Here is a 16,734-nt window from a genome sequence, read left to right on the forward strand (position 1 = left end):
CGGAGGCCCCGGCTCGGCTCCCGCGGCGCTCACCCCTCCGCGCTCCCCACAGCCATGAACGGCGGCCTGTGCCTGTGCGTGCTGATGGCGGTTCTGGCGACCGGCGCCTGGACGCAGCCGCTGTCCCCCGCGGGACCCCTGGGCCCCGCGACCCTGGGCGCAGAGGACGCGCCCCGGAGGCAGCTTCGCACGAGGACGGGCGCCGAGCCCCGGGCGCGCCTGGGCGCGCTGCTCGCTCGGTACATCCAACAGGCCCGGAAAGGTAGGGCGCTCCCCTCCCCACCCTCCGCGGCCCCGTGCCCAGGCTGCCCTTCCCCCGTGCCCGCAAGGAGATGACCGCCTTCCCGTCCCGGCGTCCTGTGGAGCACGTTGAAAGGGGATGTGCGGGACTGCAGGCGAACCTCCTTCAACCCTTCATTTGAGCCGATTCGGGGCGCGTGTTGCTGATGAAGCGCAACACCATTTTACGAGCACATTTAAAGATAGTGACTGCGTCCGCACCAGGGTTCCCGGGGGCACCAGAGATCCTCCTTTGCCAACGCTGTGGTCCCGGGAGCTACCGCCCGGAAACCTCTGCCCCCAGGTGCCCAGCCCTGAGAAGGCGTGGGACCCGACGAGGAGAGGTGACGCAGGTGTCCGTTTTCACCAGAGCGGTAACGGGAGGCCAGGAGGGGGACAGGAGGAGAGCCGGCCGCAGCTTGGAGTTTTCCTTGGCGGTGGGCAGGCTGACATGGTTACAGAGAGACGCTCTTGCTTTCATTCTGCTGCTGGAGAGAGGCCGTTTTCTCAGCATCAGTCTCTTCCCGGGAAAGGGGTGACTTAGCAGCGGGTCAGCGGAGAGCCCCTTTCCGGCCTGGCTTCCCACGGCAAGGAGATGAGGCTGGGGATCCCTGATCCCCGAGCCCTTCCCGGTCTCTCTGATTGAAGAGGATCAGGCATCTCCGGCATCTGCAGGAATCATGACGGGGAACAGGTTTCCTCCCGGCTTTATCTGGGGTGACGCAGGTGACACTGGCCGCAGGGCAGAGCGCCACACGGGATCCACAGGGCGGGGTGAGGGAGGCCCCTTTCCACGGGGCTCTTCCTCAGCCCCTGGCTTGGCCAGAGAGGAGAAGAGGAAGGGCGGGCTCTCCCGCCTCCTGAGGTTTCACACGGCGATGGGACGGGGCTCTTTGTCTAGTGGACTTCAGAGGGAAAGGGCAGAGCCACTTGTCACACCTCTTCCCCCTGCAGGGAAATCACCCCAGCTGTCCCGTGCTGCTTGCTGCGTGTGCTGCTCTGAGAGACAGCAACACTGAGAAAGAGCCCGAACAGTCTCGGTGGCCGGGTGACGGGGAAAGCCTGACGCTTTGGGGTTGCTTCTCACGGCTGATCTGAAAGTAATTTAGTTTCTGCCTCCAATGTGGTCTGAAGATCAGCCAGACGCATCTGAAACGGCCTAAGCCGTCACTGAGCCGGAGATGAGGAACTCTCCCCAGCTTTAGGAAAGACCCCGAACAATCTAGAAAGCGAATCACCAAACTAGCTCCTAGACCTGCCCCTCGAGGGGCTGGGAGGTTCTCCCAAGCCATCTTCTCAGCCCCTTTCCCCTCCCTTCGGCACCGCCAGCCCAGCCCAGGTGGGAGCAGCCCTCAAGTAGGGATTTGCTGCTCCGTGCCGGTCAGCACCAGCTGAGACGCGGGCTGCTCCTCTGGCTGACAGCGGAAGGAGGGGCAGGCGGTGTTCACACACAGACGTATGGGGCCCTGGGGTGTTCGCACACTCTGAGAGCACAGCGGGCTTTCACTGGGCTCTGAGCCTGTTGTGCCCCTGGGTCCAGCCGAGGCCCTGCCTTTGTGAGCCGCCCAGTAGCAGTGGCCCTCAGTGCTCTGTGGCCGGGTGATACGGTCCGGAGAGGAGGTGAGGAGAGGCCTCTAGTGGCCCAGTGGCACGTAGCCACACTTGCCCGGACCTGCAGAGCCGCATCTGCCTGGCCTCTGTCCAACCTTGTGAGCACCCTCGAGGCACTTCACACCTGCTGTGTCCTGTGGAGGCCACAGCCCCAGAGGGTGAGTGACACCACGTTGCCACTCCTCTAGGCGGCAGCAGGGCTGAGGGCCCAGGTCCTGACATCCCTGGCAGCCCACTGGCACTGCTTTCCTGGGTTTACAGGGGTCAGGCTGTCACTCCAATTCCAGAGATCAGTTGTCAGTGTCCCCCCATCCCCGCATCAGCCCTGGGGTCACGGCAGGTGCAGGCAGCTTGAAGAATGGGGGAGTGGAGGGGTGCAGGGCTGGCCACAGAGCAGTGCTTTACATGGAGACCTGGGTGGGGCAGCCCTGGAGCGGCATCGTCATCAGAGAGACAGCGGGGTAGATCACTTCCATGTGACTCTCCCCAGGTGCCAGGTCTGCAGGTTTGCTGCACCTGTGGACCAGCTCCCAGCCGTGCTGCCTTCGTCCTGCACAGCAGGTGTCCAAGATGTGGGGGGGGGTTGAGGTGACACTTAATCCCCACCTGGGAAGGGTGGGGCTGTGGGGGCGGGGATGTTGTTCTGTGTGCTTGCTCCTGGCTTCATTAGCTGGCTGAGTTCACTAGCAGCGAGACAGGTTGCCGCCCCTGCAGGGTCCTTACCAGCAAGTGAGCTGCTTGGCTTGCCCCTGCCTGGGTCAGGGGCAGCCCTTTCTCCAGGAGTGGAGGACACCAAGAGGCCTTTGCGCCTTGTGCTTGGGAGGCCAGGACCCTGAGGGTTTGCTCAGCACCGCACTGATTTCCTGCCCCTGAGGGAGGCCACCGTCTGTGCTCTGGGGCGAGGACAGCGTCACACACTCCTGTGCCCTAGCTCGGCCTGGGTTCCACCCGAGCACTGCTGGCCTCGCCCCTGAGACCTGCCCACTTCAGGCTCTGCTGTCATGTTCGGACAGACGCTAATTTAAATGACATCTTCGTGATCTCTGGCCTATGAGTCTTTGGAAGGTGTTTACTGAGAAGCTGCGGTCTCAACCTGCCAGTGTGCGTTTTTCTGGATTGTGAAGAATGTTTTCAAATTAATAATTTTAAAACAGAATTTACATAGCAATGGGACTTGATCCCCCTTCTGTTTTGGTTTTAGTTTTTCATGTTTGTTTTTAACCCCTCCACTGGGACGCTGTAACTAGCCCAGCCTGAAGCTCTCTGGAGAGCTGGCGTGCTCACGGGTGCTGCCGGTGAGATTTAGGGCTGGGTGGCAGCAGGGAGAGCGGCGGTCAGTGTCTGCGGAGGGCCACAGACACGGGCACGAGTTAGAGGTTGGAGACAAGGTTAACTGCGGCCAGCCCTGAGTCTGCTCCAGGCAGGCGCAACGGACCCCGCCTGTCCCTGGGGAGCACTGCCTGGGCAGCCGGCCTCCGGGCTCCCTCCTCCCTGTATCTGGGCGTCCTGGTGGCTCTCTGGTACCTGTGGGGTCTCTGTGTGTTTCTGGCCGTTTCTGCCGTCCGCACACCGAGCGGTCATACCCTCAGTGAACGTCCTTGTCCTCTCTGCCTCGCAGCGCCTTCGGGCCGCATGGCCATGGTCAAGAGCCTGCAGGGCCTGGACCCCAACCACAGGATAAGCGACCGGGACTACGTGGGCTGGATGGACTTCGGCCGGCGCAGCGCAGAGGGGGAGGAGTATGAGTACCCGGCATAGAGGCCCGGCCTGCCCCGCCCCGCGCGGAGGAGGCTGGGCAGGGGCACAGTCCCGCCTCACTCGATGTCTCTGTCTTCCTCGGGAATGATCTGTCTGCTGCGGTTGTGCAGTGCCACCATGCCCTGTGTTTCCTCGGCCCGTGGCTCCCGGCCCTAAGACGTTGCTATGCTATTAAAGTGATCTCAGTCCACGCCTCCTTCCGTGTGTGTGCTGGGGAGCGCGTCTGGGGAACCCGCAGTCTGTGGCCCCCACAGGGCTGGGGACATGAGCATCACAAGGGGCCAGGCAAGGTGCCTTCTGCAGCCAGCTCCACAGCCACTGGGCACCCTGACCCACCTCTTCTGCCAGCCCCACTGCCCAGCGCTGATTTGGGGTTCTCTCAGCCTTTAAGTTTCATAGGGCAGCATCATTCCAGGCTTTTTTCCCTTGCAGTACTGGGGATGGAACCCAGGGCCTTTGCACTGAGCTACACCCTAGCCCTTCTTAAATTTTTTGAGACCAGGTCTCACTGAGTTGCCCCAGTTGGGCTGGAACTTGTGACTCTCCTGCCTTAGCCTCCCAGAGTGCTGGGATTTGGAGCTCGTGCCCCCACAGCAGGTGCTTTCTGCGCATCTGGTCACTCCGCAGCCTGTGGTGGGGCCACCACCCTTCCTCTGCTGACGGTGCAGGCCGGGAGGTGGCAGCGGGGGTGGGGATGAGCAGTGAGGGTAACAGTTCAGCACCCGGCCTGGCGGGGCCTCGGAGCGCTAGCACTTCTCGAGCCCCTGGGGCTCCTGTCCGGCTGTGTGTCCCCGCTGAGGTCCGGCTGAGGCTGGCTGAGCCCCAGTGACCTGCGTGTGGCTGTCCTGGCTATCCTGGGGCTGCCGTGGGAAGAGCTTGTGGCTTCCCTGGAGCCCTGAGGCTGTGAGGCCTGTGTTCCCGGGGTAGGGGTGGGGAGGGTGGGGAAGGTGGGGAGGGTGGGGGTCATTCTTTGCCCACCTGCTGAGATCAGGAAGGGGTACAGCCGAGGACACCCAGAGGCCAGCTACTGCCCCCACAGGGTGCGCCCAGAACTTCAGGCCCACGTCCATCCAGCGTGCAGCCCAGAGGGAAGACATGGGAAAAGACACCAACACCGGCAGGTCCACAGAGGACCTCGGAGGCCCCAGCCCCACCACAGCTGCAGACCCTGGGCCTCTTCCTGGGGTGGGAGGGCACCGGGGAGACTGGGTCAGAGCTGTCCCTCACTGAGCTGCGGTCAGGGTTTAGTGTGAGACCAAAACGCTGCCGCGTGGGTGATGTGCCCCTTGGCTGCTGCCTCGCTTGGATCGAACCCCGTGCTCTGCACAGCAGCCTCCGGTGTTAGCGTCCCACCCGGTTCAGTCAAGACCCTGAGGCCTGTAGCGTTAGCACGGCGCCACCCACCCCCAGCAAAGGCTGCTCATGGGTGAGTATGCAGCTGAGCACGTGCCCGTGTGTGTGTGTGTGTGTGTGTGTGTGTGTGTGCCCGCGTGCGTGCGCCTGCACTCACCTGTATGTGTGCACACCAGGCGTGTATTGCTTGTGTGTTGGCGGAGGGGTCGGGAGAGGAGGGGCCTGGACTTGAGTGGGAAAGCAGCCCACTGCGGAGGGCGGTGGGTGAAGGTCTGGTCTGAATGAGCCACGTGTGGATAGTCAGGGAGGAGGGTGTGCGGTTTCCAAAGGTAAAGTCAGCTCTCACGAACACACAATCAACGTGTCAGACAGCACTCACTTGGCCATTAGTAACTGGTACGGTGTTACAGCCACTTCAAGGGCCAGCCAGGGACTGACACATGGGGCGGTCAGGTGCTGAGGGGACTGCGTGTGATTCTGGGTGGGGGAAGAGCAATGTCTGGGGAGTCTGTTACCCAGCACGAAATCGGTGCACCGTTAGGGACAGTTTTCTCCAGTGCTTCCCGATGCTAGAAATACCTGCGTTCCTGTCAGCTCTCCAGAGCTTGCAGGGTTGAGTGGCACCAGCAATGACGGTAGCACAGCGTGTGCCTGGGTCCCCATCACAGCCTTGCCCCCTCCGAGGCGCCCCCCTCTGTGGGCGCAGGGCCTTGTAAGAGACCCTGGTTGGGATCAGCTCAGGAGTCATCGTGACTGTGCTGCTCCACAAGGACTTGGGGACACACACGGCCTCAAGTGTCAAGACCTGAGCAGCTGCTTGCAGTGGGGTCCAGGGCCTCCAGAGGCTGGGGACCTGCCCAGAGCCACACGCGGGAGGAGGGTGCCCGAGACCTCTGCCCTTCCCGTCTGCCCCTCTCCCCTCCACACACTCCCTCCCTGCCCCATCTCCGACCCACAGGAGCTGCCCCAAAGCGGGGCTCCCCACCTTAGGCTGGGCCCAGACAGCTGCGCCTGCTCTTCGGACTTGGTCCTGGTAGCGAGGGCTGCAAAGCTCCTTCGAGCAGGTCCACTGGAATGTAAAGGCTGGAAGGAGCAGTGGCCCGTCATTCCACCCCCACCCGCCGGAGCCCAGCCCCCTCCCACGTTACAGGGGAGAAACCTGCCCAGGGCCATGTGACGGACTCATGATGGAACACCTGCCCCGGGCGTCCCCTTTGCCAGGCTGAGACACGGGGAGCCACCCGGTGGCCTGGGCACTGCTGTGACCTCTGGGCCTATGGTTGCTCTGCTCCCAACATGGCCAGCGTGGCCAGTGGCCAGGGCCTCTCTCCCAGGATGAGTCTCTGCAGCTCGGGCTGGGCCGCACCTCTGTCAAGTGAGGAGATCTTTGCCTCCTAGGCCCCTAAGCTGGGGACCTGAATGGTTCCTGGCTGTGAGGTCAGGGAGAAAGAAAGCCAGGTGGGAGGGACGTGCTCTCTTTACGCTTTTAACAAACAACAATAAAAATCACAACCGTCTGTTCTTGCTGGGGTCGGAGTCCCAAGGATAAGAATCCCAATTGCATGCTACATTTCCTGTACCTCGAATGCCTTTCCTCGAAGGACTGTGTTCCCGAAGGTACCTCAAGCCAGGGTCAAGCAGAGAGCGAGACCAGAACCTCCCGGAGTGCTCCGGGCCGCGGTTCAGAGGCCGTCCCTCACTGTCTGTGTCCCTCGCCCGCTCTGAGGTGCCCGAGGAGCACGGCTCCCCTCCCGGAAAGCCCAGCTGCCCAGCCCTTCTCTCCAGCAGCCCCGCTGTCCTCCCCGGCCCTTTCCTTCCGCCCGCTCACCGCACAGGACTGGCTCCGCCTAGTGACACGCTGGCGCCAGGTCTTTTGCTCTAGGGTGTCAGCACACAGGGCAGAGATCGTGTGGGTTTGGTTGACTGCTGTATTTTAGTACACGGTATAGTCCCTGGCCCGCCATAAATAGTAAACGTGTGACTAATGAATTAACCGTCAAGGGAGAAACCTCCCAGGGCCCTTGCTCCTGGGGAACAGGCACAGGACACCTGTCCTCCAAGAGCAGTGGAGCACGTGAAGTCGGAGCAGACCACCCGTACAGCCGTGGGCTGGCAGCGTGCATGCGGGCACACGGGAAGGGTGACAGGTGCTGCACTGTGCACCTCGTCACAGATGCACGCAGGCATGTGCACGCACACACACGCACGCGTGCACACACACATCTGTGTGCAGCCCTATTTCTTTTGATATAATTAAAAGTCTAGAGTGTATCATCAAAGAAGGGAAAAGAGGAGCACTGATGACTGTCACTGCACTCACTCTGCTTCTGAGACAAGTGGAAACCCGCGGCGCACTCCAGGCGAGGGACTGTGGAGGATGTGAAGGCCCATCCCGTTGGTAGACAATGAGCTGCTGTTACGTGACGCCGAGGAGGACAGTGCAGCAAAATGGGAAACGACAGAGACCACGGCATGGATTCAGCTGGACAGCAGCGGCACCATGAGTCCTCACCGCCAGGACGGGTCATCACCCCGGGTGCTACAAGCAGACAAAGCCAGGTGGTGGTAGGCGGGGCTTTACAACTGGACCCTGCTGCTGGCCGTGCCACAAATGTGTCTGACGTCTTTGATATTAGCAGGAGACAAAGCAGGTACGTTCTGGCTTGCGTGACGTCCACACAAATGCCACCCTTCTGACCTGAATTGCTGGGATGTAGCTGGCCCTGCTGGGGTCCAGGACTATGCGTCCACCTGAAAGTCCCCCAGGAGGCTGCACTCTGCGCAGTCTTAGATCAGTCTGCCGCTCTTTCCTTCCACAGCGTCTGGGGGCTGGCTGCACACACAGGGGCCAGGCTGTTCCGGGACAGCTGTGAGCAGTGCAAGTGACCTGCAGTCACATTAAGTCTATTTACCCCTTCACAGGGTGATGTGAGCACACAACACTCATGCTAGGTCATAGGGTCCTATGACTTTTCTCCCAATTCTTGTAGTATTTGTAGAGCACCCTCATGACAGCTGAGCTCTTATTCCCCAGGTGGTTCTCAGAATCACTGTAACGGTTGATACGCTGTCAATCTGAGACATCTAGAAGCTGAACTAAGTAACAGCAGTTCTACATCCTGGGGTGTAGAGGACATGCCCTTATGCCCTAGGATGTTGTTCATTGTGTCAACTTGAGAAGTTTAGACATTTAACTAAGTGACTCAGCAGGGGCCAAGGTCCTCACTTTGTGAATATCCCCAGCCTGTGCAAGAGGAGGGTATGGAAATGGTGTGGGTATAAAGGACCCACCCTAGGATGGAGAGCCTGCATACAATATAAGGGAGGAAAAGAGCCTTGCTCCTTCCCTTTTGTCTTGTTGCTTTTGCTGCCTTCTGCTGCCCTGAACAGTTGCCCCTCAGCCAGGCCACCCTGCCTTGGAGCTAGCTGGTATGGACTGAAACTTCCCAAACTGAGATAAATAAACCTGTCCTCCCTTAATTTGGGGCATTGGGTATTTTGTCCCAGCAACAAGAGAAAAGTAACTAACAGGATCACTGAGGTTTGTCATCTACGTGGCCACCCACAGTGTTCATCACGTTTCCCTCTATCACCTTGGCTGTGCCAGCCACTGTGGCCACCCCGGGTGGCCAGTGTCTACAGTCCTCAGTGCCCTCTGTTCTCAGTGTGGGAGCTGGGGCCATGCTGCTACTGATTTGTCGTCATGGCCCTCCAGCACCATGCAGGGCCTAGGTGCCGTAGTGTGACTGCTAACCTGATACGTCCACTTCACTGGATTAAGAAGCACCTAGTGGGTTAGTAAAGCCCACAGCTGCATATGCCTTGGTGGCTCATGGAGGCGTAACCTGGACTACCACATCTGGTCCCTCACCCACTCTTCCCTGGCACTGCCCCTGTGTTTCCTGGCCACCGTGAACCAAACACCTCTGCTCTGCCTTGTGCGTCTGCCGTGATGTTCCTGTCTTGAAGCCTGATGACCATGGACTCCCTTGACTCCTCGGGCTAAACTAAACTGCTCCCCCTGTAGAGCTGCAGGCGTTGAGTATTGTGTCTCAGGGATGGGAACCCTGACTAATGCACATGGGGAGCCCTCCAATCAGCAGCTATTGTCCAAGATCCCCCACCCCAGCCAAGGGGCCGTGTGGCCACTCCTTAGTCCTCCCACTGGCATGCTTCTAGAATTGGCCTCTGAAGGTCACTTTGCACTCCTGAAGTCTTGCCCTACCTTGTTAATGGAAACACTAGTTGCAGACACATGAGTGGTATGTTCTCTGTCGGGGGTGGCTACCATTAGGCTCAGCAAGGCAGGGGTGCTACAGAGGCTCAGCAGGTCCGCTGTGGGGTGCACCCCGGCAGACCTTTCTGTCCGGAGAACATCAGACATTTCAGAACGCGTTCTCTTTCATGAATTCTTTTTGTTTTCCTTCATTTGCAAATGTCTGTTATATCTTTGCTCTTAATGTTTTTCCTGGATCTAGAATTCTAGAGTAACATTTTTTCAGCCCTTTATTTTAAAAATACAGTCGTACTTCCTATGGCCTCTATGGTTTCTGATGAGAAATCTGCAGTTAAGCAGGCCATTGTCCCCTTATAAGTAATGAGTTGTTTTTCCCTGGTCACTTTGTGGTGGATTGACAACTTTTAACCCCCAGCTGAACTGAACCAGCATGGTGCTGGGTGTGGAAGGCCCACCTGAGGAGTGTTGCCAGCAGCATGAGAGGCAGAACTGGAGAAGGAGAAGGAGGCTTTCGGGAACTAAAGAGGCTGTTGGGTGCTGAGAGAAGCTGTTGGAGCTGTTAGGAGCTGTTAGAAGCTGTAAGGAGCTATTTGTTCTCCTCCTGGAGGAGCTTCTCATGCTGGCTTTCCTGATGAACTCAGCCGATCTCAACATCCAAGGAGCTCGGGACCTTGCTGTCACTGAGAATGGCTTCGGTTCACTTTGCAGGAGCTCTGGCCCTCACTTTGAGCATTGCTTCCTCGCTCTGGAGGGGAAGATGGTGCACTGCTCAGCCTCCTGGAGAAGCTTGTCCCACTGGTTTCCTGATGGGAACTTGACTTTCCTCATCATTGGAGGAGCTCGGAACCTCACTGTTGCTGAGGATGGCTGTGATACTTTCAGGGGAGCTCTGGTTCTTACTTTGAGCATCGCTTCCTGGCTCCAGTGTAGATCCCTCAGCCTGCTGGTACCGATCCTTCATCCTGCTGGCACAGACTTTCTAGCTCCCACCACTGACTTTTGGGCCTTCTCAGCACAGATCCATGAAACAGGCCTGCATGAAATATTGTTATGGGCTCTGGGCCTCTAGTTGAATTCATGGGAAGCACTGTTATGGGCTCTCGGTCTTCAGCTGGACTCATGCAGGACATAATCGTAGGATCCAGGCCCTCAGCTGGATTCTTTGGTCTTAGTGTGTGGACAGATTTCCTGCACTCTCTTGTATATGACTCTTCGGGCGACTATTATACATACTCTTTTAAAATATGTGTCCTGTATTATTGTTTCTCCTTGCAAAACCCCACACTACAACACACTTCTGAGATTTTTCCTCTTTTTTAGCTTTCAGCAGCTTAGTTATGGTGTATCTGGGTATATATTTCTTTGTGTATTCTCATCTGGGGCTTGTTCAAATCTTGAATGTATAAATTTACCTTTTATCAAACTTGGGAAGTTTTCAGCCACTATTTCAAGTATTTTTTCAGCATTTCTTTTTCTGGGATCCTGGTGATACAGATGTTAGATCTTTTCTTGTTACCCCACATCAGGAGGGTGTATTCATGTTTTAAGTTCTATTTCTTCTCCCATGGTTTATATTGTATAATTTCTACTTATCTTCAAATTCACTGATTCATTCCTCTATCATTTCAATTCTGCTAATGAGTCCATCCAGTGAGTTTCTTTGCTTGGTTTTTGTATTTCTAAATTCTCAAATTTCCATTTATATCTTATGTTTCTTTGCTGATGTTTCCTACTTCAACATGTGTTTCAAGAATGGTCGCAATTGCTCATTTAAGCCCATTTGTCCCTGCCTGAAAGTGATTGATAACTGACATACACAGAATCTCATCACTGGCATCTGTTGACAGTCTTTTCCAAGGAAAATGGGAATTTCCACAGCTCTTCATATGCTCAGTTAGTTTGAATTTATCCTGAAGAACTTGGGGTGGCATTATGAGATTCTGGATGCTGCTTGAACTGAAATGTACCACTGGGCACCTGTGTGCCAGGCATGTGCTGCTGGGCAAGGACAGAGGACAGCAAGGGAGCGGACTTGGGAGAGGGCAGGCAGCGGAGCTCCCCGGGCCGCTGCCACCTGGACATGCAGTCTCTAGAGGGACTTTAATCCCCCTGCGGCACCGAGGACCCAGTGTCAGAGACGCCCCACTCCCGGGAGCCTCGCTCCTCACCGAGAACGTGCCTGGCTTCCTCTCCTGCGGCGGACAACAGCGGCCTCCTGTGGACACTTAGAGAACACGCCTTGGCGCCAGCCTCGGAGAGGGCTGCGGAAGGGTCCAGACTCCCTTCTTGGGGCTGCCCCCCATTCACTGAAATTTTAAAAACATAATTCAGGCCATAGAACTACTTGCTAGAAATGAGTGATTTATTACTTTATTTTTGAATTTTTAATAGACTACCAAAAGACTCTTGAGTTTGGAGAAATCACCGAATCAAAGTGACAGAACAGGGGAGCTGACAAATAAAGTGCTTTTGGCAGAATGAAAACCAAGAGGAAAATAGAACTCTTGGAGACATCTTGAAGGCAACTTGGTAACTATGGTTACCCCTAATTAGTGAGTACTTTACGCTTTCCTGGTTAGAATGAAGGAAAACGGAAAGAGAAAACAAGTCCAAGTAAGTAAAATTGTCAAGCTCCCTGCATGCGCACAATGTTGTATTTTGACATAAAAACTGGAAGAGCTTGGGACAGAAAATCAGCTCTCCCCACCTCACCTTCACTTCCCCGTCTCTCCCTGAGCAAGGACTCAGAAACCCAGACTGGGAACGAAGACACCCTCCCGAAGGGGTGACACCAGGACCAGGCAGCCCAGGGTGGCTGAGTGGCAGCAAACACAGAAGCTGTCCGACGTGGCTGTGTCTGGCTGTCCCCCAAAGCCTCCTGTGGGCAGGGGTGGGGCTTTTTCAGAGCGGGCTGGATCCAGAGTGTGAGTGACTCACAGTGCAGTGCTGGGCTCCAGGGCACTAGGACTAAGGGTGTGAGTGCTGCCTGCCCTGAGCGGCCTGGATAAAGTGTAAGGGTTAGGAAGAGCTGTGGTCGCCCCTTGCTCTGCCGCCAGCCAGCTGACTGTGGACTGAAACCTCCACAAACTATGAGCTAAATAAACTTTTCCTCCCTTAACTTGGGGTGTTGGGTATTTTGTCTCAGCAACCAGAAAAGTACCTAAGACACTTTCCAAGAACCAGTTCTCAATTCATTGACTCTGTATTATTTTGGGTCTCAATGTCTTTAATTTCTACTTTGACTTTTATCATTTCCCTCCTCCTTGTACTAGGTTTGAGTTTGGACTATTCGTTTTTCCAGTGTCTTGAGGTGCATTAGGTTCTGTATTTGACTCGATCGGTTTTTATAATGTGAGCATTGGGCACAATAAATTTCCCTCCTAAGACTGCTTTCACTGCGTCCCATAGGTTCTGGTGTGTGGGACCAGCATTATTGTTTGATTCTAGGGGTTGTTTTTCCTTCTGGATTTCTTCTGTGACCCACTGAATGTTCAGAGTGTGTTACCAAATGTCAAGATGTTTGTAAAATTTCTGTGGTTTCTTTCGTGATTAACGTCCACTTTCAGTACACTACAACCTGACAGTGTCATGTTGGGTAAGGGTAGATTTTATCTATCAGGGGTTCGTAATTTATACCAGTAAAGAATCAGAAATACAAGTTTAATAGGAGAAACAGGGTCGGGGATATAGCTCAGTGGTGCAAGCGCCTGCCTGGCAAGTGCCAGGTTGAGAGTTTGATTCCTGGTACAAAAAGAAAAAGGAGAAACAGAAATCACTTTATTGGAAAGAGGAGGAAAATGAAACAGCAGCTACCTTGTCAGAATAAGATAGGGAGCCTGGAGCCAGTGCTCCAAGTATCTGTGCTTAGCCCCTGTTGTTACAGGGCGAGGAGGGACCTCCCCCTTGAGGGTCATTATAGCTTCCTCGGCTATTTTAGGCTTTGAGAACCTGGATTCAGCCACTGTCACTTTCCACTGCCTATGTGCAAATTCTTGGGTAAGCTTTTTTTGGTCTTCTTTGTTTTGGCAAGGTGATATCTTTGAGATTTACAGCACAGCCTTGTATTCAAGGCCAAGTTAGCAATTAGTAAAGGTCGGGAGAATAACTCAGCAGCATAGCACCTGCCTGGCAAGCTCAAAGTCCTGAGTTTGATTTCTGGTACAAAAACAAAACAAAACAAAAAACTGCTAGCCGTTAGTAAAGGGATACATATACATTTTAGGGCAGTAATATGGTAAGAGAATGTGTGTGTTTATTTCTAGGTGTGTGAGTGTCTGCGTGTGAGCATGCATTCATAGGCTAAGTGCATTTTATGTAACATGGCCCCTCTCCGCTCCCTCTCCCTTACTTAACTGGAGGCAGAGGGGAGGAATTGGGGCACGGACCCCCAAAGTGAGCCAGGTGCTATCAGCGCCCCTGCCTTCTAACTGCTCCCCCCAGCAGGGTTTACCTCTTTTAGTCAGGGTTTGCCAGAAACCTCACTAAGGCCCTCGTCTTTGCCCACCTGTCCCCCAACTTCCCTACACTAGTACACGGGATAATTTTGATAATCGTGTATTTATTCACCAGGCTTTATGGACTCGGAGAGGTCTATTTTGGAGAAAGTTCCATGTGGCTGAGAAGGTGTATCCTTTCATAGTAGGGTACACTCTACTCTAGATATTTACAAAGTTCTTTTGTTTGAAGGTGTGGTTCAGCTGGTATTTTGCTCTTAAGTTTTTATTCAGTTTATTTATGGAAGTGGGGCACCGAAGTTCCCTCTACAATTGCGTGGTGTGCATTGGACCTTCTACGCCCTTCAGTGCCTGCTATGGGGAGGATGCCCTGGCATTGGTGCATAGATACCTACAACTGTTACGTCTTCCTGCTGGACTGTTGCCTCAACCAACACCTAGTGACCTCCTTTGCCTGTCCGATCAATTTAGCTTGAAGTTTATTTTGTCTGAGATTAAAATTGCTATCTCTGCTTGCTTCCAGAGTCCTGCTGTTTTCTGTCCTTTGATTTTTGGTCTATGGGTTTCTTTCTGGATTCAATGTGGCTCTTGAATGCAAAGGGCTGTTACTAAGTTTCTGACCCAGTCTGCTGATCTGTATCTTGTAACTGGGAAATTGAGACCATTTACATCGAGAGCTTCTACTGAAAGGTATGGACTTATTTCTGTCCCTGCATTTTCTGTGGTCAACTCCTTTATCTTTCCCTTTTTGTTTAACTACTCAGTTTGCTTGATATATTCATTCTACCTGACTTTTTAGGTTTGTTGGCTTTGTTGTCTCTAAGATATTCTTGAGTATTTTTTAGAGTGCTCATCTGATGTTCATGTATCTCTGTTTGTTTTTTCTTCTGGTACCAGGAATCGAACTCATGACCTTGTGCTTGCCAAGCAGGCGCTTTGCCGCTGAGCTAAATCCCCAGCCCCCAGTTCAAGTATCTCTTAATGTGTCATTGTGAAGTGTCCTTACCGACCTATCTGTCAAATATGGTGAGAATGTGTGTGTGTGTGTGTGTGTGTGTGTGTGTGTGTGTGTTTATATCTGGATGTGTGCGTGTCTGGATATGAGCATATATTCATATGCTAAATATATAAGAATATGCACTCTCAACTATTTGAAAGATAGTTTTGCAGGGTATATTAGTCAGGGATGAAGTACTTCAAGTTCTCCTGGCCTTTAAAATTTGTGTTGAAAGGTCTGCTATCGTCCTACTAGGGTTACATTTATAAGTGATTGTTTCTTCTGACAGCTTTTAAAATTCTGTCATTGTGTTCAGCCTCAAGGATGTTGACTGTGATGTGCTGAGAAGCTTTTCATGGTAGATATCTGGCATTCTGTAAGCTGCACTTAGCTGTACACTCAATCATTGTCCCGTAGTTGTTTTCTGCTATATCTGTGAACAGATTTTTTAAACTCCATGTGTGTGTCCTCTAGTTTCTAACTCCAGATAGCTTTAGTTAATCTTCTTTTTGTCATTTCATAGCTGTTGGATGAAACTTTCTGTGTCTCTTCTCATTCCAGGCTTCTTTGTGTAAATTATAATGTTTTCTTTTTGTCCTTGACTCTTGAAATCCTATCTTCATGTCACTCAATTCTGCTGTTTACGAATTCAATAGATTTTCCTAATCGCTGGCATTTCTGTTCTGTGTGTTTTATTTCTCAGTGACTCTGCTGCTCACGTTTTGAAGGCTTTGGTCAGCTCTTTCGTTTTTACTGGTTTCTCGTCTGACAGCTCCACTGTCTTCTGGGTTTGGCCCACATGGCCCTTGCTGAGTTTGTTTCTTTAGTCACCTCACTCGGCGTGGTTCGCTCCTCTCCGGTAGAGCCCTGTGGGTCTGCTTGGGAAACTTTGGAGGGAGAGGTCACCAGAGGATCTTGCGCAGTGGTCACCCTGCTCCACCGCTCTGTTTTTGAAAAACTGGGGTCACATGAAAAAGGCCCTACACCATCAAAGGCTACGGGCACTTCTGCGGTACCTGACACCCACGCTCATACTCAGACTCTTCTGCTTGTCCCAGGTGGTCTTTTATAGCAACTTTTCCAGCTTGGTTTCCAATTCAGATCATGAATTGTGTTAGTTGTGCCTGTGCCATCCTTTCATCGGGAACAGTACCCTAAACTGTCTTTTCTGACACTGACATTTTCTACAGGGTAAGTACAACGTTTTCTAGTGTCTCCCTTTGCTACACTTATGACTCAGGTTTTGCATTCATGGCAGGAATAGTGCTGAAGTGATGTGTGTGCCTCTCGGCGCAGCACCCATGCAGAGGTGCTTGAGTCAGCTTGTCCCGCTTGGGGAAAGGTGTGCGTCATGTGTTCAGAGTACGCACCAGTCTGTCCGCCCAAGCGCCTCCCCTCTTCTGAGTTGGTGAGTGTTCTGCTGCCTATCAGGCTCTCACCTGTGGTTCTGTACCCACTGTGAGCTGAGCTGGGTAATGTGGCTGCCCGACGCTGGGCCTTTCTGGATGCCACGGCCTTCTTGCTCTACTGTTAGGAAGCACCTGGCATGCCTTTGGAGAGCTCCTCTGCACCATCGCCCTCCATGTGGAATGCCCCTGCTTGGCAAATCCTGCCCATCCTCCAAGCCCAGACCCAGGGCACCGGGCCTCAAAGCTTGCCCTGCCCCTACTGGGCAAATGCACCCACTTTTCCAGTCTTCCACTCCAGCGAGGTGGGTGGTACTGTCTGGACTCCCAGAGGGGGAGAGGTGGGCAGGGCTGGGCTGGGCTGGGCTGGGCTGGGCAGCCTGCCCACAGCAGATACCCCTGCTCTAGCTGGCCCAGTACAGTTCTCAAAGATTGCTGTGAAGAGAATCACGGGAAGGCCGTGTTTGTGCACCACCACCTCCAGAAGGTGGGGAGGTGTGGCCTGCTGTCTGGAGGCCCAGGTCACAAGAGTCCCCAACTTCCTTGTGTAGCTTCAGGGGATAGCCCTGGGGGACCAGGGAGCACTGGGCCTGCTCTGCAGAGACCACGAGTGTGCACCCCATTTCCCTGTGCTCCCCC

General features: G+C 54.2%; 1 protein-coding gene across 1 annotated transcript in view; it reads left to right on the top strand.

Moving 5' to 3' along the window:
• Positions 1-3,842, top strand: part of Cck (cholecystokinin) — a 4,653-nt gene extending 811 nt beyond the window's left edge. The window contains exons 2-3 of the mRNA XM_005383549.2: positions 53-262; positions 3,509-3,842. Coding sequence (XP_005383606.1) covers positions 55-262; positions 3,509-3,648 — 348 coding nt within the window. The 5' untranslated portion in view covers positions 53-54 and the 3' untranslated portion in view covers positions 3,649-3,842. The remainder of the gene's footprint in view (positions 1-52; positions 263-3,508) is intronic.
• The last annotated feature ends 12,892 nt before the right edge of the window (positions 3,843-16,734 follow it).

This window comes from Chinchilla lanigera, unplaced genomic scaffold (assembly GCF_000276665.1).
Source record: "Chinchilla lanigera isolate Chin_1 unplaced genomic scaffold, ChiLan1.0 scaffold00019, whole genome shotgun sequence".
NCBI classification, from domain to species: Eukaryota; Metazoa; Chordata; class Mammalia; order Rodentia; family Chinchillidae; genus Chinchilla; species Chinchilla lanigera.